A 21,306-nucleotide genomic window follows, 5' to 3' on the forward strand; every position below is an offset into this window, starting at 1 on the left:
AAAAATTATTTAAGTAAAAACTCGAAAAACTAGCCTGATACTGAAATTAGCAGAACTGATATGCCCCATCAAGAATTCTAAATCCGAATGCAATGCCATCGATTTAGCTAAGAAATCAAACATCACAATGTTATAGTGCCAAATTGCCAATAGTGAATAGTAAAGTAAACCCACAATCTCTGCAAAAGAATCACTATTCAAAGCTGCTGCTAGAAAACAAGAAAGAAAGATAGAAACACGATGGGGTTCGACTTGAGTCATTTAAATTAAGTCATATTGTTTAAGACATGTTTTGGCGCAAAAGGAGCAGTTAAACTTAAAATCGGTACCATAAGGTATGAGATTTTATATAATTGGAGAACCACAATTAAAAATTTAAGCAGTTAAATAAGGGTACTCATTTATTATTTGATATATTTTATTTGATACAAACAGTGCCTGCCATTCAATCTTACAAACAGTGCTAGCTCATAAATAAATGCAGTAGAACATAAAAATGCTGCTTGCTGGCAAGAACTTTCATGGGTTTGGATTTGGTTTCATTTATCATCTTGGCAAGCTCTTTGGTGTCCCCATAGAAAAGTGTATAGGCATTACCCTTGAGAGCCTGTCCCCTGAGCCATTTCTCCAAAGTCTTGGGTCTAAGCCATGCCCAATTCACCACTCTCCATGCACAAACCAAGAAGATTATTGGAAAAGATCGAAAAAAGGAACAAGTTGCAGAAGACCTCCATTCTCATCATCACCTGGCCTGCAAACTGCAAAATCAGAGTGTGATCTCTTTCTCTGAATATCATCAATACAAAGAGGGTATATAGCCATATAGGGCCTCTAGCAAGTGTGAGAAGCCTTGTTTCTTTATCAGAGATAGTGGATATAGGTAAGCATCTTTTGTCTTGTAATAAACCAGAATTGTTGTCCTGTATATCCAACAATATATAGCCTGATACTGAAATGAGCAGAACTGATGTGCCAAGTATTAGTGAATATAATAGTAAACCACCCGCAATCTCTGCAAAAGGATCAGTATTCAAAGCTGTCTCATTTTATTTGTCATGCTTACTATTAATTGGTTAAACTAACTCTTTTTTTTTTTTTTTTTTGTATTTTACTTATTTTTAAAAATATTTTTTTGTATTTTCAGAAGTCTGGTTTTCAAAAACACTAAGGGTGAAAAACTTCAAAGAATGGGTGAATAGATTAGAGAAAAAAATTTAACTACTTACTTATTCTTTTTTCATCGAATTTTTTTTAATGTATTTTCTCTTCTTAAATTAGTAATATCTCGAGTCAACATGATGAGCTAAGAGAGGGCATTAACCCTCTCCTAGCTAGCTTATTTTTTAAATTGTCTTCTAAAAATATGCCTCATTCAATTAGGTCTTATGATTGGGAAGAGATTTTATGGTGAAAATTTAGTTTTTGGTGACATTTAGTAGCGAATGTCTAGGTCAGGAAATGTGGTGGGCGAAAGATTGTTGACAATTTGGTGGTAAATTAGTAGTATGTGTAAGACAATAGTTTGTGAGTGTGTGGTGTTAGTGTGGTATAAAAATTATAAATTAAGACTTTATTACATATTTTTACCTATCTTTTACGGAGTATTATTTCTTTATCTTTTATTTTTAATTTAAGGGTGTAATTACATTTAAATAAATAGCTGGACAAATTTGACTAGAGGGAGGCTGGGAGGGGAGAATTTATTTATTAAAAAAAAAATTTTAAAAAAATACAGAAAACCTTATAAGGGATATGTCTGTAAATTCATATATAGATGTTCCTTATTTGAGTTGAAAGCTTTCTCCTCCTAGAATATAGCCAACCCAAGACAGCCAGACAGCAACTAGCCTGTCTGAAATTTAGTGTCTCTCTCGATCACTTCCGATTTCTCCGATTGCTTAAATCCAATTGAAGCTGAGAAGTGAGAAGCGAGATGGCTGGCTACAGAGCACAAGATGAGTATGATTACTTGTTCAAGCTGGTTCTGATCGGAGATTCGGGAGTGGGCAAATCCAATCTGCTGTCCAGGTTCACCAGGAACGAATTTAATCTCGAGTCCAAGTCCACTATTGGGGTCGAGTTCGCCACCAAGAGCCTCACCGTCGACGGAAAAGTCATCAAAGCTCAGATTTGGGACACCGCCGGTCAGGAAAGGTCATTACCATTTCTCTATCCCAACCCTATTTACACACACGCCTCCGTTCTTTCATATGATTTGCTTTGCTTGCAATACTTGGATTCTGATTGTGTTATGTAAAGTTTCAATCTTTATTTGTGGGGGGAAATGATTGTGGATTGGGTAAAAGATAGTCAATGATTGCTGGATGTGTTGTGGCATTGTGGTGTCAGGTTGTTTTGATCTCTTGGTGTCATTTTTCACCGTTCTTATCTGGGCTGGGCTGCTAAATGCCTGAATTTTTTCATTTGCTTTCTGGGTTTGAGAGGTATGTGAAGTGTGGATAATTGGATATATATATATATCACTGTCTTGCAGGTCAGAGGGGTTTTATACTTTTATTATTCTCTAATCGGCTATTTTAAATATTTAGTGTTGTGCAAGGAAAACTGTACTAGTTTGTCAAGTTATTGAGGAATTATGTTTGAAAGGTCAATGGTTGTAGAACCATTTGTTTTGTTTTGCTTTTCTTTTAAAACCAAAGTTAAGGAGTTCCAGAACACCATTGGATTGACTTCCATTCCCAGGTCCGCCTTGTCTGTGTATTCTTGCCTTCCTCAATTTATTGAAACTAAGGATCTGTTTTAGAATTAATTTTCTCAGCCCGGAAAAGGGAAGGCTGTTCGAACAAGGTGGTGGGGATTTAAATTTATGTTTGAAATTTTATGCTATGATGCCATACAAACCGACTGCAACTGTTATACGGAGTACAATTTTATTTTCAGAGTGTGTGAACTTTTGTTTTTTCTTTGTTATTGACCTTCTACAATATGTATTACCAATCTATGCATATAAACACACAGTAGGCTGTGAGTAGATTGGTTGGGCTGATGGTTTTACTTGTACTCTTCTCCACATTGGACTTCATATAGATATATAGATATAGATACTCACTGACTTTAAGGCCATAAGTCCAGTGCCTGAAAATAAGGTTGTGGTGGGGGCAATCCCAACCAAGTTGGTCAGGATGTTGACTTGGTAACTTCAAGGTTACAATTTCGACTCTTAGCTGGAGCGGCCTATTCCTTCTTGGTTTGAGTAGGTCAGCTATGGACAATTTAGGTTGGTTCACCTCCTTATTGCCCTTTGTTGGCTAAGGTCACAAAACGGGGTTTACCTAGTGCACACACTCGGGTAGTGGTTGTGGGTTTCTCTCGTCACCCAAAAGAATAAGGTTGTGGTTACTTCAATTCTCCAATTTCCTTTCTACAGAAAAATGGAGAGTTTCTCCGGTTAGTAAACACACTCTTAAGTCTCTAGAAGAGGTAAAGATTTTTTCTTTTTGCATTTACCTTTCTCTGAATTTATAAGATACATGAGCATTGTGATTTAGATCCAACCATCTATTCGTAGTTGGGGGTTTTTAAATTACTATCTATTGCAATCTTTTCACCTACGAGGTCTTCAAAAACCAAGCTATTGCTTAGCTGTGTCAGAAATCTTTTGGCGTATCATCGGCTTCTTTGAATGATTTGATACTGACATTACTCAGGTTTACTTAGTTACATGTCAATAATCTGTAAGTTGCGGTATGCTCTGATATGGATTTCTCAGTGTGGAAAATAAAGGGTGTAGAATATGAGTTACAAATTTCAGAATGTCATAATCAATTAGGGCACACAAAAGGCGTAATCTTTATTTGCTTCATTTAGTAATATGTAACGTTGTTATGAGATGGATTCACACTTTTTTTTAACAGTGGGAGGAAAATTTTCTTGATTCATTTTATTACATTATTTTCCTCATTCTTTTGTCTTTCTATGCATCCCTTCTCCTCTCAACCAAAAGAGAATAATTAGGGAATTGGCTTGATATATAGAATCACCTTGGTGAGTTGGTGTAGCAACCCAGTACTTTGTGCGTGCTTTTAAAATCCCCTTAGAGAGCCCTAAATCCAGCTAGAATAAAATATATAGACAGTCCTAGATGGCGTTTGGTTGGCTACTTTTCTTCTATGCTATTGGATTTGATACTAATTACCATGTTCTTAGTTTTGCTACCCCACTATAGGATATGAAGCTTTTTTTTTTTTTTTTTTTTGAAATACTCATGATTCTTTATAAGGTAGTATATGTTCTATACTTTCTCAAACATTTTCATCCCAAAGAATCTAAGCCGGGTTTGAACCTATGACCACTCATTTAAAATGGTAACCGGGATGTCATCACACTACATGGTAGTTGGCATAGGATATGAAGCTTTAGTGATCATAGAAGCTTTAGCTTTCCCTTATTCTGACCAAATTATGAAATTATACACCCAAAAGTATCCGAAGTTATTTATGTCCTATTCGTTAGTTAAATTCAAGTTTTGAGCTAAACTATTTGCTTAAATCCACTGGTTTTTCTGCTTCCTATGTTGCAGGTACCGTGCCATTACTAGTGCTTACTACAGAGGAGCAGTGGGCGCTTTACTTGTGTACGATGTTTCTAGGCATGTTACATTTGAGAACGTGTCGAGGTGGTTGAAAGAGCTGAGAGACCACACGGATCCCAACATCGTAGTGATGCTCATTGGCAACAAATCGGATCTTAGGCATCTAGTGGCAGTTCAAACCGAGGAAGGTAAGGAATTGGCGGAGTCGGAAGCTCTCTACTTCATGGAAACCTCTGCACTGGAAGCCACGAATGTGGAAAACGCATTCACCGAAGTCCTCACTCAGATCTACCATGTCATGAGTAAGAAGGCCATTGATGCTGGCGATGATGGTGCCGCTTCATCTGTTCCTCCTAAAGGAGAGAATATCAATGTCAAAGATGAAGGGTCTTCTGGGAAACGAGGTGGATGCTGTTCGAGCTAAATGAACCTGCTGCACCATCTTCCTGTACATTATCATTAAATCGATGATTTTACGTTTGGGTTTTGGGTTTCTTTTGTTTGTGGGAAGGCGTGAACATTAAGGTAGCCATGAGAGTCGTGCTAAGAAGCACTCTCGCCGAAACTCTTCAATATATAGGCCATTTGTTCCTTTTGCCAATAGCTTTCAAGACAGCCAGACAGGTTATAGATTTCATTAATATTGCAATTCTATTTTCTTCCACGTTTAAGTTTAAGTGTTTTAACTGTTGCTTGTTACTTGTTAAGCATTTTTCTGCTTGTGAAATGTCCCTGTTATTGCCCAGTTTGCCTGCAGACTGGAGAGTGAGCTGCTGTGACATTGAGACTCAATTTACTTCATTTTTTATTTTCTATTTTTAAATTGAAAACAACAACATACAAGATAAAATGTAGTTTGACCATATATTTTTTTTTGTTAGATTACATGTAGGCTCTAACTATAATCAGCTTAATTAAGTGCTGGTCGTATTGATTTTTTATACGAAAGGGTGTTTTGAACGCCTAACTTTCTTAAGGGATGAAAGTGCACAATTACTCACGTTAACGAGCTTGGTTGACCATACTAAATATTGAAAATGATATTTCAAGTAAAAGTGAATCTATGACTCCTTTAGTTCTTTATGGGTTTAACTTTAACGTCAAACGATTAGCTCAACAATTTAGGTGGCTAATACCCATCAATTAGATTATAAAAGATTCATCAATTTGATATTATTTTTTTCATATTTCAGTGATATCGGCATGAAAAGAGATTAATTTAATAGAATTTTGGACTCATTTGAAAGAAAATCTTTTAAGGATATTATTGTGTGTGTGTATATATATATATATATATATATATATATATATATATATATATATATATATATATATAAGGTTTTTTTTTTTCTTTTTTTGGTGAAGTATCAAATGTACATTTTTGAATAATGATTACAAATTTTTCTCATCTCCAAAAACATAAACAATTGTTTAACTTGTAACAATTGAAGCATGTGTTCCTTTGGTATGACTCTGATACCAAATTGAAGCATGTGTTTTATCTCAACTAAAAATTTAAGCTAATAGTTAGATTGCACATTAATGATTATATGTTCGATAGTAACAAGGGAGAACACCAAGGAAAGGCACTTTATTATGTTGTAGTGAGATGAGATGAAAATGGCTTGCATTTTGATTCTTCCCAAATACTCCGTAACTAACACCAAGAACAAATTGGAATGCACGTGACACCAAAACAAAAAACAAAAGAAAGAAGACAGATTTGTTGGTGTCACGTGCATTCCAATTTCTTGTTTTTCTTCCACCCCACAATTGCTGGTTGACACCTGTAATTCCCTGTGAATCATGTGAATCATACGTCTTTCAAATTGTCTTTCCATATAAACTTTTATAAAATAAAATAAAAGTCGACAAGTCGTTGCCCAAGTAGGGGCTAAACTTTTATAAAACTTTTGCTCATAGGTTTAGCACTCATTTAATCGAAATTACAAATAGTCCTCTGACAAATGGATTAGTACGCTTTTTAATTTTTAACTTTCAATTCGATCAAAATACGTACTTGACTTTCATTTTTTACTACAAATAGTCATCTTTTAAGATTTCGATTAAATGAGTGCTAAACCTAGGAGTATTATCGCCAAATTAACTCTCTAAAAGATATAATCATAATCATATTAATTAATTTGACAATGATGCCCCTATATTTAACAACCGTTTAACAAAAATATTAACGAAGAACTATTTATGCTAAAAAAAATAAAAGTCTAGGTATGTGATTTGATCGAAAGTAGATAAATAAATAAAAAGTACTAACCTAATAATGAGAGGACCATTTGTGGTATTAACTCCATATAAAATGAATTGTTAGCTTTAAGCATCCAAATGCAGGGAAGGAATAGCCACCGCTACAGAGTGGGTTGGTTAAGGATATGAGAATCAAAATATCTTATGTGGAAACTCTATTTTGTGTTCCATACGAAATACATTTCGTTTGATTCATAAAATTAATTAAAGTTGTGTGAAGTCACTTTTCTAAATTTTGATAATATTACAGAATAATATATATAGTGTAGACTATAAGCCTCGGATTTTAAGTTTATTTTTCTCCATTGTCGTTTATGAGTTCTAACTTTTTACCTCAAGTCAGATTTGTTATTCTTTCCAACATCACAATCACAAGCTTAATAAACACTATTTCAAAACATCTTAAAATTTGCCATTGGATCCTCATCCAATCCACCAAATTAGCTATTAATTGATAAGTTTAGATTGTATCTGCACATCTAGTAGGCATATGAAAATTTTCAAATTCATTCCAAATTCAGTTTGTTGAGCATATAATATATATAAATATAAATGTGCAATTCAACTATCAGCTTAGACTTTTAGTTGAGATAGAGCATATACTTTAATTTGATATCAGAGTGACAGAGTCATGCCAAAGGTCATGGGTGGTTGCTTGGAGTCCATCCATCAAAAGTAATTGGTCATGTCAATTCAACTATCAATTTAGATTTTTAGTTGAGATAAAACGCATGCTTGCTTCAATTCTCGGTCCGACACCCTACCCAGCACATAGTACAATTTGACATATGTATGGTTGTACTTTATAAAAGGGACCAATGGGCAATGTGGGATCAACTCAACATGTTAGAAAAATCATATAATTTTACACTAGCTAAATCTGAAATGGTAATCTGTAAAGCAGTTTATTAATAAAATAATAACATGTGATTTGAGTGGGAAGAGTTTTGTTCTCTTTAAATAAGGTCCAAAATTCAAAATTAAAAAAAAAAAAAAATCCTTAAAAGAATTTATATTGAGATTAGACCCAGCCCATTGAATTTAAATAATTTAAAGCGTTAAGCATGAAAGAACAGTGCACCAAACAAAGATATTGACGAAACACTTTAGGCATTATGGAATATAGTAAGGGGCAATAATGTAATGCAGGCCAGAATGTCAATAATAATAATAATAAAATAGAATAAAATATAACGATAATGATTATCCTCTTGTATAATTTGAATCAATTGTGCTTATCTTTATGTCCCCATTAAACAACCTTTACTTTTTCCAAATTTTATTAGTCTCCCAGGAACTGTTTTCCTTCCTCGGCGCAAGAATGGCAGCGGAACAACAACATTATCCGACGCTGCTACACCTCTTTGATTCTTTGTGGTTCGAACACCAAATTCTCACCTCGAAAAACCCAACCTTAATATCATCAAATTCAAACCCGACACCCCAAGAAGATGTCGAGAATCCTAAAAAGCTTTCTAGAACCCCAACTTTCATCTCCAGATCTTTCAGCGACCAATGTTTGAGCTCCAAGGACAGCTTGGATTCAGAGGTGCCCTCTCCCAAGTCTGTTCTTCTCGAGTCGTCCAAGCTCCAGCCCATTCTTTCCGGCAAGGAGTACATCGGAATTTCCGAACAGGGGGAGATGAAAGACGCCGGCGGCAGCTTCACCGGCGTGAGTTTCAAGAACAGAGAAAGTTGCCGGAGGAGGAGGAGAAGGAAGGATGGTAGTGGGAACAGTAAGAGCTTATCCGAGCTCGAGTTTAAGGAGCTAAAAGGGTTTATGGATCTTGGGTTTGTGTTCTCGGATGAGGATAGGGATTCAACCCTGGTTTCAATTATCCCTGGGCTGCAGAGGCTGGGAAGAGAAGGCGTAGAAGAAGAAGGAGAGAAGAAGGGGATTGCAGTTTCAAGGCCATATCTTTCAGAAGCATGGGATGTTATGGGAGAAAACAGGAAGAATCAGAATCCATTAGTGAATTGGAGAATTCCAGATTTTGGTAATGAAATGGACATGAAAAACCATCTTAGATTCTGGGCTCATACTGTTGCATCTAATGCTAGATAATGATGATTTAGCATTAAGGTTTATGAATGCCATCATCTTTCTTTTCTTTCAGTCACAGATTCTTGCTAGCTACAAATTCTCCCACTCTGCATTTCCTATTCACTCTGTACTTGCAAAATTTAGCCAAATTCACACCAGATAGACAATATTTTTAGTCCCTAAACTTTCATAAACTGAATAGTATTAGTCCTCAATGAAATCCTAACATTCTCCCAATGGGATTCGATCAATATCTTCTGCTAGCAGATTCCACAGGTGTTGCTGGGTCAACATATATTTAGGAAGTTGTTTTCTTGTTAGTTTCTTCTTTATAAAAAGGTAACCTAACATCAACAACTAAAAGTGAAAATTAATATGATAGTCCCAAAATAAATGTAATAGAATTGGATCAAAGACTTAATCTCAAGAGAAAATGACACATTTTTCATTCATGAATCCTAGAAAATACGGAGTAACATTTTTTGTTCCACAATTATGGTGTAAGTGATGACGTGTATAATTAAGAGAACGAAAAGTGTCATTTCCTTATAATTCAAGGATCAAAATACAAAAATCAATGAACAAAAGATTATTTTATTTTTAAATTTAAGACAAAAATTTTTTTGAGACTGCCTCACGAATCCTTATCCGTGAGACGAGTTGAGTCAAGATCAAATATAATACTTATACTAAAAAATATAGTACTAATAAAGATATTAAATATAATACTTTACATTTTAATTTAAAAATATTATATTTTTCTTCAAAAGTATTAAATTTTTTCAAGTAATAAACACTTACCAACATTACTTATAAGCGAAAATGTAATAGTTTTGATGAAAAATGTAATACTTTTACATCAAAATGTAAAAGTATTATACTTGTCCTCAAAAGTATTACATTTTCTCTTATAAGTAACAAACACTTTAATGTATTATTAATTATGATTACATTTTTTAGTATAAGTATTACATTTTCATATTGACCTGACCGGTCTCACGGATAAAGATTCATGAGCCAGTCTCACACAAGTGTAACTCTAAATTTAATCATGGTTCTCATAAAAGTTTTACTCCATATAGGTACAAAAGTAATGTTTTAGATAAACTTCAATCAAGTTGGTCAGGCTATTGACTTGCTAACAACCAGATTACAAATTTGAGTGGCCTATTGACTTTCTTGATTTGAGCTGGTCAACTATGGGCAACTTATTATGTTGATTTATCTCATTGTGATCTTTTACCAACTAAAGTCACAAGGTGAGATTTACTTAATGCACACCCTTGATAACGAATATGGTTTCCCTCTTTGCCCAAAAAACAAATAATGTTCTTTTTTGGGTCTGAGTAATGTTTATACAAAATTTTGACATAATTGATCATCCTACTAAGCAATGAATCATCCAAACAATAAGTAAGCGGTATGTGCAAAATGTTAGGTCATTTCCATGTAATAATGATTTTGATTTGCCAACTAATGCAAGCATTGATTGGAAGACAGAATTATGTTCTCCAACGTGTCATTAAACTTGTATTTTATTATCAACCACTTATTTGATTCGAATCACTCGCTATCAAGATTCCTTTATTATGCTCATCATTGAGCAGCCATAATGGACCACTATATATGCACAAATATATTTATATCAGCCTTCACTTCCTTGAAGCTTAAGGTAATTAAATCAATGGTGGCGGCTGAAGAGATTCTGAAGCTCTTTGATTCTTGCTGGTTTCAAGGGGAGATTCTAACCAGAAAACAATGCCCATCAGTTCACGAAACCAAGCCAGTTCTTGATGATGAATATAAAAAAGAATCAAAGACGATGATGGGTGTTCTATCTCTTAAGGTTCGATCACAGAGCGATAATTTGTTAAGCTTTGGGACGAGTTTTAGCCCACCCTCCGATTCTTTAAAGTCTGGGATCATCAAACCGGAGCTTGAAGATTTGCAGGCGGCGGCAACGGCGGCGGCGGCTGCCACGGCGCTGCTTATCACGAAGAAGGTGTGTGAAATTAAGAAAAGGAGGGTGGCGAGGAAAAAGCTTGGCGGTCATAGGAGCTTATCAGAGCTTGAAATTGAGGAGCTAAAAGGATTTATGGATTTGGGGTTTGTGTTTACAGAAGAAGATAAGAGCTCGAGTTTGGCATCCATAATTCCTGGGTTGCAGAGATGGGGAAGCAGAGATGAAGTGATGACCAATGAGAGTTCAGTTCAAAGGCCTTATCTTTCTGAAGCGTGGAGCATTATGGATCAGAGAAAGATGATGAAGAAGCTTCTGAAATGGAGATTTCCACCTCTCAGCAACGAAACCAACATGAAGGACAACCTCAAATTCTGGGCTCAAACTGTTGCATCAGCCGTCCGATAATGTTTTCTTCTTTCAATTCTTAGCTTGTTTATGTTTCCTGGTTTTGGTTTTTATTGTTTTTAGCAAATTGTGGTTAGGTGGGAGGTGGTGCAAGTGTACATATTGGGAGATGGGAAGAACCTTATTCTCCGATGCCACTTATCCTGTGATGTCTGCTGAAACATGAATAAAACATTTGTTGATTGTGATCATTCAGAGAATCCCACAAATATTAATTTGGCTCTTCCTGCACGTGAAGAGTTCAAATGCACCATCCGTCAATTCAGAGACAATGATCTTTCGTATATGAACACCTTCCAACCCAACACCCTTACCCCATCCTGCCCCAAACCGGCTTTGCCCGCCTGGCCGCCTTCCATAGGTGCATAACTGCAGCCCTAATGCACACGAGTCAAACCAACACTAATGTCATATTCAATGGGTCACAATGCAACGGAACACATAAAGACCCAAACCCATTGAACATCTAGCCGGGATGGGTTAAGGGTTCAATTGGGTTCTTGGTTTTGGGTATGGAACAACATTAAATTTCCAGCCAACTCTCTACCCATTAGAAATGCTACAATTCAGCGAAGAGATTAGTCATTGTGTTCGACAGTAAAAGTAAAACTTCTAAGTACACCCAAAAAAATTGGGAATATCGAATATTCTGTCAAACAACCAGATGAATGAAATCTTAAACCAAAGGTTGATCCATGAATAAGGTCTGATCATAATACACATGAGTCAAACCACACTAAAATGTTGAATCTATTAACTAGTTTAATTTATGACATTGTAAACCTATTTCTTTCTATATACTTATTAAAGGGAATAGGTGTATCTATAGACAGTAAATAAACCAAAACTAGATAACCTAATGGAAGCTGATTCTTGCACTATGACTGGTCCTTTATTGCAGTTGAGGATGACGATGTTAACAATAATATTATGAGCAGCCAATAATCCTACATAAACTAGTCGACCATTGCATTTTACAACCACCAAATCAATAAGCACCCTGGCGGCCTGGCGTCTAGCAACCAGGATTCATGCGACTGCCAAATCATACCAACCTCGTCCAAGAACGTAACGTAACTACGTAAGACAAACCATGCATATATGGTGGCCTTTAAAATATTCTCAAAATACACTATTGGAAGATGATTCATACACTCTGACAGTCCTTTATTGGAGCTGATGACGACGATATTAACGATAATAATAATTATTAAAAGGATTTCGGAGAACCCCACTTCCTTAAAATCAGGTTAACTCCATACCTTTGGAGTTTTGGGACATGAAATGTTAGCAATCTCAATCAAATTAGTTAGACAATTGGTTTGATAACTATAACATTTTAAATTTGACTTTCAGACTAACTCCAGTCTCCGTACCTTCTAGGATATGAAATGTGAGCAATCCCAACCGAGTTAATTGAACAGTTAATTTGATAATTATAACATTTTAAGTTCGACTTTTTGTGAAAACTGTCTATGAACCTTCTTGATTTGAGTTGGTCACTTATGAGCAATCTAAGCTATTTTACTATTTTGTGGCATTTTACTAGCTAGGGTCACAAGGCGGGCTTCGCCACTTCCTTGAAATCAGGCTAACTCCATACCTTCTGAGATATAAAATGTGAACAATCCCAACAAAATTAGTTGGACAGTTGGTTTGATAACTATAACGTTTTAAGTTTGACTTTCAGGCTAACTCCATACCTTTTGGGATATAAACCAACCGAGTTAATTGAACAGTCGATTTGATAATTATAATGTTTTAAGTTCGACTTTTCGTGAGAGCTGTCTATGAACCTGCTTGGTTTGAACTGGTCACCTTCTGGTAGTACTTAAACAAAGTTATCAATTCCTCTTTAGATTAGCCAACCAGTAGAGAACATAATTTCCCTAGTGTTGCAATCAAAACAGGGGGTGAAGTACAGAGAACCAGCCCCATGTATAAACAAAACCAAACAGATACGTTTTGACCGACTGAAACGTGATAAAGTTGAGTTGTTTACGTGAAAATGACTGAAATTCCGGCCTTCTATCTCCTCCAGCCACCATCTTGAATGAATATCCCAGGATATTCTTCTTCCTCCCCTTCAGCTTTTTCATAAACAGGAATATATACATATATAATACAAATTCCTATTCTGACATAGATTTTTAATTCAATATCTGATTGTGATCTAAATACCAACAGCTACTGAAGTTGACAGAAGAACAGCAACTAGTATATATTTCTTATTGATTTCTTGTTTATGAATTCAAGAACCATGGGCTAAATTTTCTATGCATTTACATATACTAACGTTTTCAAGAGTGCTAATTCATGGCATTAAGGAATTCATCGATGAACTACTCGTAAACACATGAATTATTATGTACTTATAACAGGAAGGTGATGAGGGTGGTCAGACTGTACTTTAGTTATCCTTGGAGGCCGCCTCCGGAAGCTTAAACGTGGGGCGCTTGTCGACACCTTTTCGAGAGTACTCCCTCCATCTTCGAGCAGCTGCTGCAGCTCGGCCTGCCCGTTCTTTAGCTTCCTCCTCTGAAACAAGGTGTGGGTCCCGATTTGGATCAGATTACGGTTTTTCTTATAGCTATAGATTCGAAAATATTTTTGCTGACTTATGCTTGTTACCTGTAGTTTGGTAGTCCCTAGGCTTGGCCCAGAGGTAGTCCCAATATGAATCTGATTTATCGGAGCCTTTCTGCTTCGTCATCCTAACCTTAGCTTGTCCCTGCACTAGGACTTTTCGTGTTAATGTCATTTTCCAGAACAAAATCACAAGTCTCTTCTCGTATAAGAAATTTCCACTTTATCATGAACTGCAAATCATATTGGCTTGTACAGAGAGATGGTTATGAAATATGCAATGAAATTGTACCAAGACTTTGGCTTGTCTCTTTTCCCACCGAGTGCTAGCCTGCAACGTACAAAACGCTTTCTATTATTTTCACAGATTTCGTATTTTATGTACCAAAAAATATATATATAGTTAACCAGACGGAAAGTACCATTCGGAAAACATCAATTGATGCAGCGCCCATTCCCGAGAGCATTAAGGCTACCTGTTGACAATTGGGAAAATGGTGTAAATGATATGTTAGTGCGCAGTTCAGACAAAGTTGTTTGTGTTGAGTAGCGATTAATGTGCAATCCAACTATAAGCTTAGGCTTTTAGTTGAGATGGAGCACATGCTTCAATTTGGTATCAGAGCCAGACCAAAGATCATGGGTTCGAATCATCTCTATCAGAGAATATAGCATACGTTTACTCTTTCTACTCTTCGCATTTCATCTTCAAGCAGCGATAGTTGTGCAGCAGAAGTCCAGTGGATACAATCGACCGGGCTGAAATGAAAAGAAATAGTTATATCACAACTGAACTTGGTGTTCGTGTTCATCCCGTATCAACTATCTATGGCCCGCTGATATAGAACCCCCTATATGTGAAAGCAAAGAAACTACATAAGAACTTACCAACTTTCTATAGCTTGTTGGATTAGTTCACCGCTCCCAGACTGACTATAAACTCTAGCTCTTCCGAAATCTTCCTCGATATCAAACACCTTTGGGCAAACATTGGCACAATTTTTGCAACCTGCGGGAGAATTTACATAAGGATGATTCGAGAGCCAATTTAATTAGACAGGGACCTAATTATTGTGTAAAGTTCAAGAGCCAATTTGACCATTTTCCCATTATTATAATATAATAAGTAGAAATATCAGCATAACTATGAGGCTAAGCTCTTGTACCTATGCAGCTAAATTCATCAACGAAAACATGATCTTTTGGGGAGGAATCATCGAAGAAAGGATTAATTGCTGTTGCAGCATACCCATGAATCTCGTCATATACTAACCGCTGTACAGGATCACTGAGAATCTGAATTGGTATAATAATCAGTTGTGAAATGAGAAACAACAAGAAAACCGAGTAGTATACGTGCAGGGATATTTGGGGCCATCACCTCATAAATCTCATTGATAAACATGCAAAAGTTTGTGGTCTCTTCATCATCTCCACTCAAGTCTGGATGGCAAGCTTTCATGCAATTATAGTAGGCTTTCTTAATTTGCTCAGGTGAAGCATCTGGAAGCTGACAACATGGCAAAGAAACATCACAAGTGATCAAAAAAAAAACTTTTTTTTTTCTGAAACTGCCAAGAATGTAACATATCCAAGCTTAGTCAATTTGCTTTCATGGTCTGTTAGTATAGCTCCTAATGTTTCAAGTTTTAAACTTTCTTTTGCAACCAGTTTATCAGTCACTAACTGGGTTTTCCCAATTCCCACTTCACAACAAAAAGCACAATTGGATCATCTTCCTGTTAGATTCTGAGATCAATGTCAAACTCAAAACTTCTTGCCTAACAATAACAAAAATTGCTATGTTAACTTAGTAACCACAAGATTACAAGTTCGACTCCTAGCAAGAGCGACCTATTTGCCTTCTTCGTTTGAGCCAGTCAACTATGAATAACCTGGACTGGTTTACCTCCTTATGGCACTTTTCTTGCTAGGATCACAAGCGGAGTTTACTCGGTACACACTGTCACTATACTAGCTAGACTGATTTACCTTCTTAGTTCTTTGTCGGCTAGGATCACAAGTGGCGTTTACCCTGACACACACTCGGGTAGTGGCTACGGTTTCCCTCGTAACCCAAAAATACTCGAGCAAAAAATTGCAGTGACCCTGTTTGGTAAGGCCAATTTTAGCTTATTTGACCACTATTAATTGTTTGATTTAGTTAAAATATTAATATAAATATTTGATTAATTAGCTTTTTGCAACTCCAAAAGGCTAAAATTCAAAAAGCTACTCCAAACAACATTTTCAATTAGCTTTTTGAGAAAAGAAATTATACCAAACAGCTATCAGCTAACAGCTAATTTACCAAACATTTTTCTACAATAAGCTAATGTTATCAACTATTTATACCATCTAATTAACACAATCAGCTAACAGCTAATTTACCAAACACTTTTTTACAATAAGCTAATGTTATCAACTATTTATACCCTCTAATTAACACAATCAGCTAACAGCTAATTTACCAAACACTTTTCTACAATAAGCTAATGTTATCAACTATTTATACCCTCTAATTAACACAATCAACTAACAGCTACAGCCATTTTACCAAACCGGATAAACTAAAAAACATCAACTGCAATAATGGGAACAAATAAGATTAAGTACTCCATTGATCTGAGCAAACAGAACTGCTCAACTACATGCAATGAGGTATTAAGTCAATGGATTGCAAGACACAAACATTTCTAGATGGAAAATATGTATGCATGTGTGTGTGTATATATATATATATATATATATATATATATATATATATATACTAAAAGAATTATTTTAAAAAAAAAAAAAAGGTAAAAATTGAAAATTGGTATAATGTTAATTACCAGGCCTAAAACAGCATAATAATCATCAGCAACCTCTTCAGATGCTGCAGATTCCTGGTAAGCAACTCTGATTCTGCCAAACCCTTTCCTCCTTCCACTTCCACCATGGGAGCTCACACTGTTACAATTAGTACCCAATATGGGCGATCTTTTTCTTGGAAATAAATTATGTACAGGATTCTGAAATTTGAGGATGTCAGTGCAAACTGGGGAGAGTAATTGAGCCATCTTCTACAGCACCTCCCCCAAAAGAATCAAAGACTGATCAAGAAAAAAGGGAGAATGGGATTAAGAAAAATGAAAAGAAATGTGATATTTTCTGAGTGAAAGAATAATGTTTTAAGTTTATGAGGAGGGAAAAAATTAGGGAGAGGAAAATTAGGGGAAATGCTGAGATGGCAAGCTGAGCACCATTTGTTTTTTGCAAGAATCTGGAAGGGACTGACAATGAAAGATGCGTAGGATTGTACACACGACAGTGTGGGTTTTACGGAAGTTTGAACGTGTGGAACTTTGGTTTTGCTTTTGCTTACACGTTACAAGTTACACACACTAACGCTTTATCTCCTACTCACTTCGCGAAACTTATTCCTAAATTCTCCATGAATACATTCTCAAATCTCAAAGGTACAAAATCCAACAATACCCAATTAATTTAACTTACAAAATGTTAATCAAATTTCAATAACTACCATTAGAACTAGAAGGGTGTGCGTTACTAATTATAAAAATGGAAAATTAAAATAAACACAATATTTCAATAATCTTGTAATCTAGTAGCACGGAGTGACTCTCTTCTAAATAGGAGATCATGAGTTTGATCCCCCCCCCCCAATAAAGACGGTATTAACTCTATGTGCTTCAATAGGTTGAGAAAGTAATTATAAACAGATATTACATGGTAAGTTGTAACAGAGTTAGTAATACTAAAAAAAACACTATTATTTAATGAAAATTGGCACATACAAGATAAAAAACATGACATGTAATGCAGTACTATTCAGTTTATACTTGTATTTGGATTTAATAGAAAGCAATATAACATTAGACAGAAGAACTACAGAACCATTTAGATCCCAAGTATAAATCACACAATCAAATTAGACAGCAAAGATGTCATGATAACCTTGATAAACTTACCAACAAATCCTGGTACCCAAAACTCAGTAACTCTGAGTAAGATGTAGGTCTATAATAAGGCAAATACACAAAATTGCTAGGAGATACAAACTGATTGAAAATTCTCTCAAACTAAGATTGGACTTATGAGATGTTTGAGGCCTTGTTGAGGATAACCCCTTCATATTTGACCTGGAACCACTTCATGGCATCATCCTTGGTGACCCTGTGTTGGATACCAACTCTGGCTTTGCATCTCCGGCGACGAGCAACACGGTAACCCGGGCGCTCCAGGACAACGTAGAAATCCATACCATAAATACCAGTAGAGGGGTCATACCTGTAAGATGTATAGATAAATAGAGTTACAAACGAGCCAAGGCGTGTACAGAGAATTAAAATTCAGATGTGTGGCAAGGGCATTAAAAAGTTGACAATCTGCAAGGGATGTAATTTAATTCTAATCCAAACTGTGGATGCGAAGCATCAGAATATAACAAGCAATGACCATACCTAATTTAAAGTATAAAATAGACAGGAAAAATCACCGAAGACATGATGCTTACTTAATCCCAAGATCAATGTGCTCCTGAATACCAAACCCAAAGCAACCAGTGTCACTGAAGTTCCTTCGCAGCAATTCATATTCCTTCACCTTCAACCCACTCTCGAGGAGCTGCATTGCCTTGTCACCCCTTACTGTGACATAGCATGCAATCTTCTCATTACGCCTGATACCGAAGGACCTCACGGTATACCTTGCTGTTGATTGAATAATTGCATCAAATAAGTTAAGTAGCGGAAAATAGGAGAAGGAATAATATATCAGCAAACACATCTAATCACATAAATGATCAAGTACATGATTCTAAGCTAGTTGAACCACTATATAATTAAAGCTAAAACAACCAAAGATCAGAATGAATTATACAAAGCTCTTGACTATACTAGATTAGGTTCACTATCTAATGGAACTCAGAAGCATATATCCAGAGTTAGCTGGAATTTGACTATAAAATTATTTCATTTGAAGAAATAGTAGAAAACTAGCAAAATGAGGGAAAAGGAAATATGCAGAGGGGGCAAGAGCTGTTTTAAGATTAGTTTGCCATGAAAACACTTCTTGTCTTTTAGCCTGAGTGCCATGTTAATATGTTATTAGCAAGACAAACAAAAACCATTATTCTTAAACTGTAATGTCCAATACAAAATAGCTCAAATCATAAAATCTACACCACTAACTACACACCATTCATCAATGACAACATAGCACATAAATGATACCTTCTGCCTCTGGGAATTTGGAAAAGCACACAATATTTAAAAAAAATAAATCTTGAATAAACATGAATGTTTACATTCGCGCCAAATTAGAATGAATCAAACAATTCAGACTCAGACAGGAAGAAAAACTAAAAAAAAAAAACACCGAAAAGAAACCCTTACCCTTTGAGAAAACAGGGGTTTGGCCACTAAGTTGCTCCAACACCTAAAATATCCGAAGCAGCAAATTAGCTAAATTTTAGAATCGCCCACGAACATAAATGTTCATGTAGGCAACCTTAGTGCGCAACCAATATTTCATGAAAATGCATTGAGGAAAAGAGCAGCTTTTTCGTACCTTAGCCGCTCTGGTCAAACGATCTCCGCTCTCACCGACGGAGATGTTGAGGACGAGCTTCTGAACCTTGATTTCCCTCATTGGGTTGTTCAGTTTCTTCTCTGACGCCTGCTTTCATCATTCATACAATGAAGATACTGAGATGCATTAGTGATAGTGCAATGAAACGAACTAATATGCATACTCCTGCATTGATTACGAAGAAAAAGAAAACATCAGGAGATAGAATGACGACCATATCGCTTCACTGCTGAGGTTGCGGCTGCAGACCGGCTCCGGGGAAAGATGCAGTGTTGAGCGGAGGAAGAAATCCTAATATGTAACCACAGAAATGGGGCTAGGGTTTTGCTTTTATTTGTAGAATGAAGATTGGGCTTAGTTAGTCCACTTTGCCCTTTAGCAGTTTAGCTTCATTTTTATATTTTTCTCTGAGTTTTTTTTTTATTTATTTTTTATTTTATTTTTTTTTTTTTACTTTTGGTAACTAAATTGTAATATTTCTTTATCAAAAAAAAAAAAAAATTACAGAGTATTTTTTTTTTTTGAATGTTACTAGCTATATTACATTGTAGTATCTGTTCATATACTTTCTCAACCTATTGAAACACAAAAAGTCAATAACGCCTCCACTGAGGCTTGAACTCACAACCTTCCAAATGAAAGTCCAACCCGGATACCATTAGACCACATAGTCCTGGTAAATAAGGTATTTGACTATTAAATTTTTAATTTTGGTGCATGACTATTTAATTTTTTTCACAATTAATCTCTCGCTCAATTTTTTTGTCAACTTAAAAAAAAAAAAAAAAAAAAAACACACACACACACAACACCAACAACAACAATAATTTTTTGATACTTTTTTTTTTTACTTTTGCTACTAACTTTTCTACTTGATTTGCTCTATTTTTATTTTTAATACGGACTTTTCGCTTCAATTAGCTAACATATTGAACGATAAACTAAAATACGAAAGAAATTTAATAATTATGCACCAAAATTAAGAATGTTGATATTCAATAACTTAATTTGGAAGAAATATTATACTACGTAGTTGATAGATAACAACAACAACAACAACAACAACAAAAACAATAATAATAATAATAATAATAATAATAATAATAATATAATAATAAATAAATAAATAAAATTTCACGTTTGGTAACTTGACTATTATACATGAATCACATTTAGTCATTGCCTATTAATATTTCCTAATTAGGTGCATGAATATGTAATTTGTAACGCACTTTTTTTATCTTGCCGTCTAATTTCACAACCAACTATTGCTAGAATTTCAACGAGAAAAACAATGTGTTGTAATTTAAAATGTATTTTGGTCATTCTATGCAGTTTTTTCCTCTTTTATTTCCTTCATCCTCCCCATTTCTTATGTTTCTTTGCATTAACCTAAAAACAATCCCAACGAAACTTCAATCGCTACATAACAAGATAATCACAAATAGTTTCTATGACATACTCACTGTGAACATGAAATATAGTTCGCAAAGGTCTCAATCCATTAAGTGAATTTTAACCTAGTTTTGTTGTCTTGATGTATGTATATGTAAACTGCGTATATATATGGTCAATATGGTGAATGTAGTTTGTATTGTAGTGTGCTTTTGCATTATATTTTCCCTTTTTAGTATCTACGAGCAGTATTGGCCATTGTGTTGCATTATAATCACCTCAATATAATATTTTTATCTTTAAATTAAGATATAATTTAGTTGAAATGTAAATAGAGTTTGAACTATGTTGTAGTGACCAACTTGCATTATTGTAAACAGAGTTTGCACTGCATTTGCTTATTCCAAAAGTGTTCATTCTGAAAGAAGCAAATGCAATGCTCTTTTAGCTTCGAGATGCACTTGTTTGTTTATTCACTATTCAATGTTCATAATGTGCAAA

The 21,306-nt window shown here is 35.2% G+C and overlaps 5 protein-coding genes across 6 annotated transcripts; 3 read left to right on the top strand and 2 right to left on the bottom strand.

Annotated features, from left to right (window-relative positions):
* Positions 1-1,782: 1,782 nt before the first annotated feature.
* Positions 1,783-5,238, top strand: LOC109187700 (ras-related protein YPT3-like). Its single transcript, XM_019337969.1, has 2 exons — positions 1,783-2,154; positions 4,541-5,238. The coding sequence occupies exons 1-2, from the start codon at positions 1,934-1,936 to the stop codon at positions 4,974-4,976; spliced, it is 657 nt and encodes a 218-aa protein (XP_019193514.1). The 5' UTR covers positions 1,783-1,933; the 3' UTR covers positions 4,977-5,238.
* A 2,900-nt stretch (positions 5,239-8,138) lies between these two features.
* On the top strand, positions 8,139-8,882 carry LOC109187400. Its single transcript, XM_019337585.1, has one exon. The coding sequence runs from the start codon at positions 8,139-8,141 to the stop codon at positions 8,880-8,882; it is 744 nt and encodes a 247-aa protein (XP_019193130.1).
* A 1,331-nt stretch (positions 8,883-10,213) lies between these two features.
* LOC109187316 lies at positions 10,214-11,420 on the top strand. 2 transcript variants are annotated; one of them, XM_019337501.1, is made up of 2 exons: positions 10,214-10,800; positions 10,852-11,420. In XM_019337501.1, exons 1-2 carry the CDS (start codon positions 10,474-10,476, stop codon positions 11,227-11,229), a joined length of 705 nt encoding a protein of 234 aa, XP_019193046.1. In that variant the 5' UTR covers positions 10,214-10,473; the 3' UTR covers positions 11,230-11,420. The 2 variants fall into 2 exon arrangements, with proteins under 2 accessions (XP_019193046.1, XP_019193045.1); XM_019337500.1 differs by having other exon boundaries at positions 10,216-10,813; positions 10,850-11,420.
* Positions 11,421-13,425: 2,005 nt separating this feature from the next.
* On the bottom strand, positions 13,426-17,104 carry LOC109188053. Its single transcript, XM_019338548.1, has 9 exons — positions 16,650-17,104; positions 15,197-15,325; positions 14,982-15,111; positions 14,704-14,824; positions 14,493-14,574; positions 14,238-14,291; positions 14,108-14,146; positions 13,861-13,960; positions 13,426-13,767 (listed from the first exon to the last, which is right to left on the bottom strand). Exons 1-9 carry the CDS (start codon positions 16,875-16,877, stop codon positions 13,640-13,642), a joined length of 1,011 nt encoding a protein of 336 aa, XP_019194093.1. The 5' UTR covers positions 16,878-17,104; the 3' UTR covers positions 13,426-13,639.
* Positions 17,105-17,670: 566 nt separating this feature from the next.
* Positions 17,671-19,731, bottom strand: LOC109188054 (60S ribosomal protein L11-1). Its single transcript, XM_019338549.1, has 5 exons — positions 19,625-19,731; positions 19,390-19,497; positions 19,215-19,257; positions 18,335-18,530; positions 17,671-18,108 (listed from the first exon to the last, which is right to left on the bottom strand). The coding sequence occupies exons 1-5, from the start codon at positions 19,625-19,627 to the stop codon at positions 17,913-17,915; spliced, it is 546 nt and encodes a 181-aa protein (XP_019194094.1). The 5' UTR covers positions 19,628-19,731; the 3' UTR covers positions 17,671-17,912.
* Positions 19,732-21,306: the final 1,575 nt, after the last annotated feature.

Source organism: Ipomoea nil, unplaced genomic scaffold, assembly GCF_001879475.1.
Source record: "Ipomoea nil cultivar Tokyo-kokei standard unplaced genomic scaffold, Asagao_1.1 scaffold1421, whole genome shotgun sequence".
NCBI lineage: Eukaryota > Viridiplantae > Streptophyta > Magnoliopsida > Solanales > Convolvulaceae > Ipomoea > Ipomoea nil.

Bases quoted from the DNA above. Each gene is read 5' to 3' on its own strand.
- LOC109187700 (XM_019337969.1), top strand. From the start codon at position 1,934: ATGGCTGGCTACAGAGCACAAGATGAGTATGATTACTTGTTCAAGCTG. The intron at 2,155-4,540 runs GTCATTACCATT...CCTATGTTGCAG, and splicing joins GACACCGCCGGTCAGGAAAG to GTACCGTGCCATTACTAGTG.
- LOC109187400 (XM_019337585.1), top strand. From the start codon at position 8,139: ATGGCAGCGGAACAACAACATTATCCGACGCTGCTACACCTCTTTGAT.
- LOC109187316 (XM_019337500.1), top strand. From the start codon at position 10,474: ATGGACCACTATATATGCACAAATATATTTATATCAGCCTTCACTTCC. The intron at 10,814-10,849 runs CGGCGGCAACGG...CCACGGCGCTGC, and splicing joins GGAGCTTGAAGATTTGCAGG to TTATCACGAAGAAGGTGTGT.
- LOC109188053 (XM_019338548.1), bottom strand. From the start codon at position 16,877: ATGGCTCAATTACTCTCCCCAGTTTGCACTGACATCCTCAAATTTCAG. The intron at 14,825-14,981 runs GTACAAGAGCTT...ATTCTCCCGCAG, and splicing joins TGATGAATTTAGCTGCATAG to GTTGCAAAAATTGTGCCAAT. The intron at 14,575-14,703 runs GTAAGTTCTTAT...TTTTCATTTCAG, and splicing joins CAACAAGCTATAGAAAGTTG to CCCGGTCGATTGTATCCACT.
- LOC109188054 (XM_019338549.1), bottom strand. The intron at 18,531-19,214 runs GTAAGGGTTTCT...TTCAATCAACAG, and splicing joins AACCCCTGTTTTCTCAAAGG to CAAGGTATACCGTGAGGTCC. The intron at 18,109-18,334 runs GTAAGCATCATG...TACATCTTACAG, and splicing joins CACATTGATCTTGGGATTAA to GTATGACCCCTCTACTGGTA.